Genomic DNA, 8,889 nt, shown 5'->3' on the forward strand with positions numbered 1-8,889 from the left:
GCGGTGGCTGTGGAAGCCCCTCAGGTTATCCTTGTGCCTCTCTTAGTTTCTTTGCCCACTCGATGTGCACAACAAAATTTTCCATGGCTCACCCTTTGCGGTGGTTAAAGTACATTCCAGAAAGAGACACACCAGCGAACTGGGCCCGAGGAGGGGAACTCAAACTTACAGGGAGCAAATTTGGGGAAGGGGGGCGGATACTAAGCCAACCTGCTGCCCTGCGGGGGCTACCGGGGCGGGGCAGCAGAAGGGGGAGCGCTTACGAAGAACCCCGCCGCCGCCATCCCGCGCCCCCCCTCCCCGTCCTGCCCCCCCAACCCCCACCCCACGCCTCCCGGGACGGCCCGCTCCGCCTGCCTGAGTCACGGCTGGAGCTGGGGAGGAGCCGGGAAAGGAGGCCCCAGCCCAGAGTGCAGCCAGCGGCCGCAGGGAGAGCAGGCAGGGAGGCCGGAGATCATGGGGGAGAGCGCGCTGGAGCCGGGGCCTGTGCCCGCAGCGCCGGCGAGGGGCCCGGTGCACGCCGTGACGGTGGTGACGCTGCTGGAGAAGCTGGCCACCATGCTGGAGGCGCTGCGGGAGCGGCAGGGGGGCCTGGCTCGGAGGCAGGGAGGCCTGGCGGGCTCTGTGCGCCGCATCCAGAGCGGCCTGGGGGCGCTGAGCCGCAGCCACGACACCACGAGCAACACGCTGGCACAGCTGCTGGCCAAGGCGGAGCGCGTGGGCTCGCACGCGGACGCCGCCCAGGAGCGCGCCGTGCGCCGCGCCGCCCAGGTGCAGCGGCTGGAGGCCAACCACGGGCTGCTGGTGGCGCGCGGGAAGCTCCACGTCTTGCTCTTCAAGGTCAGTGACCACAGGCGTCCCCCACCTCCCGGCCACCATCTGGGCCAACCCCACCCCCCACCCCCCTTACCCGGCCGCCTACCACACCCGCATTCCTGACCCCATCCGGTGGAACGGACTTGCAGAGCCGCACCCACTTCCCACCACGCTGCCCCATCCCTCAGAGCCTGAACGCAGCCTGGCCAACCAGGGTCGGCCAGCTCGAGCTCAGGCCACGTACACCGAATTTGCTCCAAGTCCCAGCCCATCCCTGAATGGAAATAACGGTGGCGGAAGTGCATCCTGCGACCGTTCCCTGCCTCCGATTCTTGCCCCTGCGACCACCAGCCTGCTTAAGCGGGTCCCACCTAATTTCCAAACTTTTGCAGTTTGCCAGTAGCTCCCCCCTCTCCACCCCTGCCCCCTGCTCTCCCACGCCTGCCTTTTCTATGCCCCTTGGGCCCGCCCCAAGGGTGGGGCGGTTCCCCGGTGTAATTGAGGAGTGAGGCTCAGGCTGCTGCGGGGTTGGGGACTGCCAAGGTCAGAGCTGTGTTCATCACATGCAGGAGGAGGCTGAAATCCCAGCCAGCGCCTTCCAGAAGGCGCCAGAGCCCTTAGGCCCGGCAGACCAGCCCCAGCCTGGCCCAGAGCAGCCGGAGGCCGAAGTTGAGGAGAGCTCAGACGAGGAGCCTGTGGAGTCCAGGGCCCGGCGGCTTCGGCGCAGCGGGTTGCAGAAGGTACAGAGCCTGCGAAGGGCCCTCTCTGGTCGGAAAGGCCCCGCAGCACCAACGCCCACGCCAGTCAAGCCACCTCGCCTAGGCCCTGGTCGGAGGGCTGATGGCCAACCAGAAGCCCGGCCTGCCCTGGAGCCCAAGTTGGAGCCAGAACCTCCACAGGACACCGAGGAAGATCCCGGGAAATCTGGGGCTGCTGAAGCCGCGGTGCTCCAAGTAGAGAGTGCAGCCTGAGGGCTGGTGCTGTCTGCTTCTCTTGTGCCTATGCCTAGTCCCCAAATAAATCTCCCTCTCCCAATGCAGCATTCACGCCCAAATAAGGAGTGAATCCTGCACCCATAGCCCAGCTCTGGCCTTCCCTTCCCAGTGCCTTCAGTTTAGCCTGCATCCTCTAAAAGAGAAGCAGCTGCCCACACCTGCTTGCACTCCCCTTCAATAAAAGTAATGTCACCTAATCCAGACTCCATGTGAAGGGGTGGGAGGAAAAGGCTTGGAGGAGTAAGACAAATGTCAGAACCTGGAATGTGCCTTCAATTTCAACCAGATCATTGTATCATTTCTCAGGTTCCCACTGAGTCTTGGGCACATAGAAAAAACCTGCTGGCCATTTGCTTCTTGAGCACTTTACTCGTGGAGAGGCATCCAGTACAGTCTCTTGCTGTAGGTGCTCAATAAATGTCAACAAGTGGTTTTCCTTTTAGTTTCTTCTTCCTTTTCCATCTCTTAAAAGTTGGGCTTTCTGCTATTCTCAGCCTTCTCATTCTGGGTTGTCCTCTGTGAACAGACTGACTCCCAGGCCTTTGCCACCAGCCATACACACTCCAAGACCACTGTCCTGAGCCGCAGTTGAAATGTACCTCAAGTCAATGTGTCCAAAGGAAGCAATCTATCTTTTAATTAAGTTCAATTTCAATTTAGTATTTATTGAGCACTTAGTATGTATCATTCAAAATGGCATCTCCTCTTGCGTTTTCTTTACCAATGAATGTCACCACCATCCACACAGAAACCTGGGAGTCCTCCCTGGAGGACTCCCTCTCTCTCTCAATCCTCTCCCCCATGGAAACAGTTACCTCTGCAGTCTGACCACTTTTTGAATACCCATGGCCACTGCTCTGTTTTAGGCCTTATCTTTCACCTGACCATTATTTGAACTGCCAATCTGATCCCATCATCCTCCTGCTTCAGACCCTCAGTGGCTCTTCATCACCTTCAGAATAAAGTCTGAGTTCTTGAATATTCCTTCAGCATCTTTAATACAACTTTTTGTGATCTGGTTCCTGCCCATTTTTGTAGCCTCATCTTTTGTCGCTTCTCCTCATTCTATTGAATTACACTGAGCTGTGTGCTCTCATTCTCATCTCTAACTCTTCTGCAAAACTCAGCAAGGCACCCCTGTTTCAGGGTCAGGTGCTTCTCTTCCTTGCTCCCAAAGCACCTCCTCTACACCGCAGTGCTGTCTGGATTGTGATTGATTGCAGTTACTCTCCCCATCCCATCCCACTACACTGTGGCTCCTCTGCTGTAGGGATTGTTTTATTCATTTCTGTATTCCCCATGCCAGATACCATGCCTGGCCCACAGTAGGCCCTCATGCAGCAAGAGCATCACAGAAGAAATGGGAAGTGTGAGGGGATTAGCTAGGGATAGGAGCATGGTTGTCAGCCCATTCAATCAGTTATTGTCATATGAAAACATTTTTGAGTACCTAATGTGTTTGTAGGCCCTGAGGCCTTTAGGGACTTCAGACTTTAGGGAGATGCAAACATGATGATGTAAGTGTAGTGATTGTTATGTTATTTTGAGACAAAAGAGGGAAGGGATGCAACCTAACCTGAAGGAGGATAAGTGGGGGATGTTTAAGGCCATATTCTTGGAAAAGGTAAATAGCGAGATGGAAAACAGGAATGGTGTGTGGCAGTAGAGCTCAGTGGTTATAGTTTGGCTTCTTAGTTCCTTCATCTTTTTTTTTTTTTTTTTTAAGTTTATTTATTTTTGAGAGAGAGAGAGAGAGCAGGGAAGGGGCAGAGAGAGACGGGGTCAGGATATGAAGGAAACTGCTGACAGCAGAGAACCCGATGTGGGGCTCGAACTCACGAACGGTGAGATCATGACCTGAGCTGAAGTTAGATGCTCAACCAACTGAGCTACCCAGGCGCCCCTCTTCATCTATTAAATGGGCAAATGATAGCCTCTACTGGGCTGTTGTGAGGATTAAGTTACGTAAGTATCTAGCACAAGTGCCTGGAGGAGAGTTTGTTTTAGGTGTATAATTCGTTCACCCAGTTATTCAACAAATATTTACTGAACTTGGAATTTCTGCCAGACCCTGTTTTAAGAGCTGGGGATACAGTGGCACATGAGAATGACAGGATCCCTGTCTTTGTGGAGAGTGTAGGGGGAGACAGGCAATAAACAAGCATACTATGAGACAGACAAAAACAAGCAAACGTATGTACTAGGTCTTTCTGGTTATGGGCCCTGAAGGAAAGAAAGAAGTAAGGATACAGATAATGACTGGGGTAGGGGAGTACTTTAGATGAGGAAGTCGGGGATTTAAATTTTAAAAAAAAATCTTAAAAAAAAATTTTTTTTTTATTTTTGAGAGAGAGAGAGAGCAGGGGAGGGGCAGAGAGAGAGGGACACACAGAATCCGAAGCAGGCTCCAGGCTCTGAGCTGTCAGAACACAGCCCGACATGGGGCTCCAGCTCACAAACCTTGAGATCATGACCTAAGCCGAAGTCAGATGTTTAACCAACTGAATTACCCAGGTGCCCCAAGGAAGTTGGGGATTTAAAATGGGAGCAGAATTCACTAGTGACTTACAACTTTTTTTCTGATGAATTCAGTTAGAAGAGTCTAAGCTCCCACTGACTATGACTGGCGGGAAGTCTATTATCAGTCACTTTAGGGCTCCTCTCCTTTCTTAGGTTGTACAGTTATACCAGGAGGTTCACACCATTTCCTCGTCTCTCAGACCTTGGATGCCTCTGCTGCTATTGCTTCTCATGGCCACACGATGCCGCTGTTGGGGTACCAGTGTCCTGGTTGTTGTGTCAACAACCCAGAGGTTTCCTGTCCAGCTCTGTACCTAGAATCCGGGGTCCTTCCATAGAGGCTGGCTCTGCTGTAGCTCCATTTCCTTTGGAGAAATTCAGGACTCGTTCTGCAGGCTTCCAAGCCTTAGTATGCAGACTGTATCAGCTTCCCGGCAGCCACTCTTTTTAAGGTTCTGCCATCACAGAGGGGCTGGTCTGAGTAGGCTCATTTCTCTATCCCCAAGGAAAAACAAATTCTTGTTCTTTTTCCAAATCCTTGGAAACCTACCCAGTTTCCCTCTTTCAACTCGTAGACAAATCAAGAGCCCAGCTGCACATTTCTTACATAAAATGTCTTGATAGTTCACGGGGAAGCACATGAAGGCTCAGAGAGCCTGCACTCTGACCTTAGGAACCTAAAGCCTCAGCTAACTTGGATGTGTGTGTGTGCTACTTTTTATTCCTTCCTGGTGCTTCTACAGCAGAAGTGATAAAAATCAGTTAAAACAAAACTAACTTATTTTCTTAATAGTTCTCTTTGTTACATTTTGTTCTTCATCATTACCACTATTGCTGTTGTTATTAATATAAACTAAAGGGAGTGGAGACTGACACAGAGTACCAACTTGTCATCCAACATATGTGGCATTTAGGTGGCTGCTTTAAGCAATGGGGAGGCACACTGGTGGATTACCAAAATTCAGAGTTTGGTTCTCAGTTCTTCAGATGAGAAGCACAATTTATTATGTGTTCCAACGTGATTAGGCTGAGAGAGACTGATCTGCAATAACTGAACTTAGAAAACACTGGTTTACCTTGAGTGCTGGATTCATTACTTTTTGTGAGAAATCCAACTGCTAAGTGAAGTAGAATAGTCTAACTAGCTAGTCAGAACCTTTTCCATCCTGCAACATGGGAAGCCAAAGTAAGATCTTAAAGTGTAAGGAAATAGAATTGTAGAAATGGGATGAAGAAAATCAATAGGATTATCAAACCTGGTATGACCATTTTCTGCTGTGATATTCCTCCTACATGGATAAGGATATGTACATTCCTGGCAGGAAATTTCTTCCTCTGTTAAGTACTGGAGATCCTTTTGACTTTCCTTTATTGAGACTTGAATCATATAACCTTATCATTGAAGGGAATCCAAAAGCCATACAACCCACCTGCATTTCCATCACAACATCCACTACCATTTTTTTACCTATCCTTAGCTGGCCTGTGCTTGAAAAAGGCGGGTGACAAGGAGTTCACTACCTCTCAGGCAACTGTGTTTTTGGGCAACTTTGGTTGATAGGAAACTTCTTTATACTGAGATCAACATCTGTCTTTATGATTTCTCATATGTGGCAGTTGGCCACAAACAAATAAACAAAATTTCTTTATTTCTATGATGTGTGTGTCCTTGGAGTCCAGCTTCAGTGGGCCACACAGGACTGACTCATCTAAAACATCCTTTACATCATCTTCCTCGGGTGAAACACTGCTGGTTTATTCAGCCATTCGTTGTGATCTATTATCAATCTTGGTCATTCTTTTTTGGATTGTTTTCATTTCCCCATATCCATTTGGAATAGGGATGTGCCAAGGTGCATAGAAAAAAGTATGGCTTTCATAGTCAAAGACATGGGAGCTTCATTGCTGGTGAATGATAATTTCCTTTTTTCGGCTTTCCTATGAGGATTAAATAAGATTTTTTACTTGCCCATTCATTCATTTTATATTTGTTGTGCTAGGTGATGGAGATGGATGGTATAGTATGTGGATCGGGATATAATAGAACTGTAATAGAGCGCTCATAGAACTGGCAGTTATAATAAAGTTTTAAATAAATGCTATGATGCTAGAAGTATAAGTTGCTATGGGAGCACACAAATGCAGCCTCTAACCTAGCAGGGGTGGTAGTAATTACAGAGGAGGTTCTCCTGAGGAGAAATGATCTTCCCTCCAACCTGATTTCTATTTCTTTTTTGTCCTATTGAATTAATTATATAAGTTTCTCAAGTGACTTTTTAGAAGGACCTGAGATATAGTAAAAAAAAAAAAAAGTATACTTATCTCAGTATCTCATAGGAAACACTAAATGCAACATATCTCAAACTGTGCTCATCTTTTCTCAGAAGTCAAGATTCTCTTCTGCATTTACTTTAGAAAGTGTTAGAACCAAAGACCTGACCCTTTGCCCCCAACCCAGCCCACCCCAATCCTTACATCCAATGAGTCACCAAGTCCTATAGATTCTTTATTAAGAATTCTTGTGAACTTTTCTCTCACAAATAACTAATAAATTTGGACCATTATGGAAACTTGAGAAGAAACCCTGTGCCATAGGAAGGCAGAGCTGAGAAATGGAGAGACACTGAATATCACACTTTGCTTGTGGGCAAAATGGAGTTAATAGCACTGTCTACTTTGTGAGTTTGTGAGTTTGTGAGTTAAGTGAGTGGATATATGTAAAATGCTCAGGATGGTGCCAGGCATGTGAGAGCTTAATGTTTGTGGTTGTTTGCTTATGCTCACTTGTTCCCTAAATTTAGTCAGGCAGGAACTCAGCACTTGCCACAGACATTTTCATTTATGTGAGCTAATAAACATACTTTTTGTTTAATCCCAGTTTTGCCTTTGTGTGTGTGTGTGTGTATTTGGTTTTCCCCTGCAAATGAAAGATTCCTAATAGACATAGCTCCATTGACACTGGAACCAACATGGAAGGCAAGGGCAACATCTTATTGTTCGTTGTTATCTCCAGCATCTAGCGCAGTACCTGGCACAGAGTAGGCATTCACTGAATATTTGGAGGATATGCAAATTTATTCCAGTGAGGTGCTGGGAACACAAGGATGAACAAGAACCTGCCTGGAGGAGTTGGCTCATGGATGAGCCCTGTTTATTGTTCTTTGGAACTCTGTTGTTTCCTCTCAGGGTCAATTAAGGCATAGTAGAGACAATGGCTGAGGCCCACAATCCTTTCTGGGCCGTGAGAGTGTTAATTTTTATGATCAGAAGAAAAAAAAATGAACTTTTAGGTAAAAAAGTGTTTTAATATGTAATGTTAATGTATTGGCCTTTACCTTTATACCAACATAATTGTAAAATATAATTTTTTTAATGGATGAAGGAGTCCATGAGGGCAAAAGTGCCTAGAGCCCATGGAAGCCACAAGGCAGTCTTGCTTCCTTGGTCTTTTGTCTTCTTTCTCCTTGGAGTTTTCAGGAATTTTTTTTTTTCCTCTCACACTCATTCTCACATACTCAGTCCCTTAGTTTGATTCTAGCTTTCTCTTTTTTTATGTTCTTTGGCTATTGTTTAGAATTACCCTCAGAGGTGCCTGGGTGACTCAGTGGGTTAAGCATCCTTAAGTATCTGACTTTGGCTCAGGTTATAACCTCACAGTTTGTGAGTTCGAGCCCCACAGTTCCTGATGAGTTCAGAGACATTCAGGGTTGTCGGGCTCTGCTTTGGATTCTCTGTCTCCCTCTCTCTCTCTGCCCCTCCCCTGCACTCTCTCTCTCTCTCAAAAACAAATAAATAAGCATTAAAAAGACAATTAACCTCAATTATTTTTTTATTAAAAATGCAGTAGGTTCACTATATGTCATTATTTATTTTTATTTTTGTTTTTTTTTCTTAAAGATTTGTTTTAAATAATCTCTAGACTCAGTGTAGGGCTGGAACTCCCAACCCCAAAATCAAGAGTTGCATGCTCCACCAACTGAGCCAGCTGCCCCTTGTCCTTTTTTTGTTTTTAAAGAGAGAATTTGTTTTACTTATTAAATTTTAATTCCAGTATAATTAACATCCAATGTTTTCTTTTCAGGGGTACAATATAATGATTCAACAATTCTATGCATTACTCAGTGATCATGATATGTGCACTCTTAATTCCCCCTCACCTATTTCACCCATGCCCCCTCTCCCAACCTCTCTGATAATTACCGAAGTTCTCCATGGTTAAAAGTCTTGTTTTTTAGTTTTATTCTTTTTAGCTTCCTTTGTTTGTTTGTTTTGTTTCTTAAATTCCACATATGAGTGAAATCATATGGTATTTGTCTTTCTCTGGGGCTCCTGGTTGGTTCAGTCAGATAAACATCCGACTCTTGATTTCAGCTCAGGTCATGGTCTCATGGTTGGGTTCATGAGTTTGAGCCCTTCACTGGGTTTCCCACCGACAGACGGAGCCTGCTTGGGATTCTCTCTCTCTCTCTCTCTCTCTCTCCCTCTCTCTCTGCCTCTCCCCTTCTTGCACTCTCTGTCTCTATCAAAATAAAATTAAAAAAAAGGAAAAAGGATATTT

The 8,889-nt window shown here is 46.8% G+C and overlaps 1 protein-coding gene across 1 annotated transcript; it reads left to right on the forward strand.

Annotated features, from left to right (window-relative positions):
* The first annotated feature begins 353 nt into the window (after nucleotides 1–353).
* On the forward strand, nucleotides 354–8,111 carry CAVIN3 (caveolae associated protein 3). The gene is made up of 2 exons (XM_049651171.1): nucleotides 354–840; nucleotides 1,386–8,111. The coding sequence occupies exons 1-2, from the start codon at nucleotides 457–459 to the stop codon at nucleotides 1,785–1,787; spliced, it is 786 nt and encodes a 261-aa protein (XP_049507128.1). The 5' UTR covers nucleotides 354–456; the 3' UTR covers nucleotides 1,788–8,111.
* Nucleotides 8,112–8,889: the final 778 nt, after the last annotated feature.

This window comes from Panthera uncia, chromosome D1, assembly GCF_023721935.1.
Source record: "Panthera uncia isolate 11264 chromosome D1, Puncia_PCG_1.0, whole genome shotgun sequence".
Taxonomy (NCBI): Eukaryota; Metazoa; Chordata; class Mammalia; order Carnivora; family Felidae; genus Panthera; species Panthera uncia.

Coding starts and splice junctions, on each gene's coding strand:
- CAVIN3 (XM_049651171.1), top strand. CDS start 457: ATGGGGGAGAGCGCGCTGGAGCCGGGGCCTGTGCCCGCAGCGCCGGCG. Junction 841..1,385: donor TCCACGTCTTGCTCTTCAAG/GTCAGTGACCAC, acceptor CATCACATGCAG/GAGGAGGCTGAAATCCCAGC.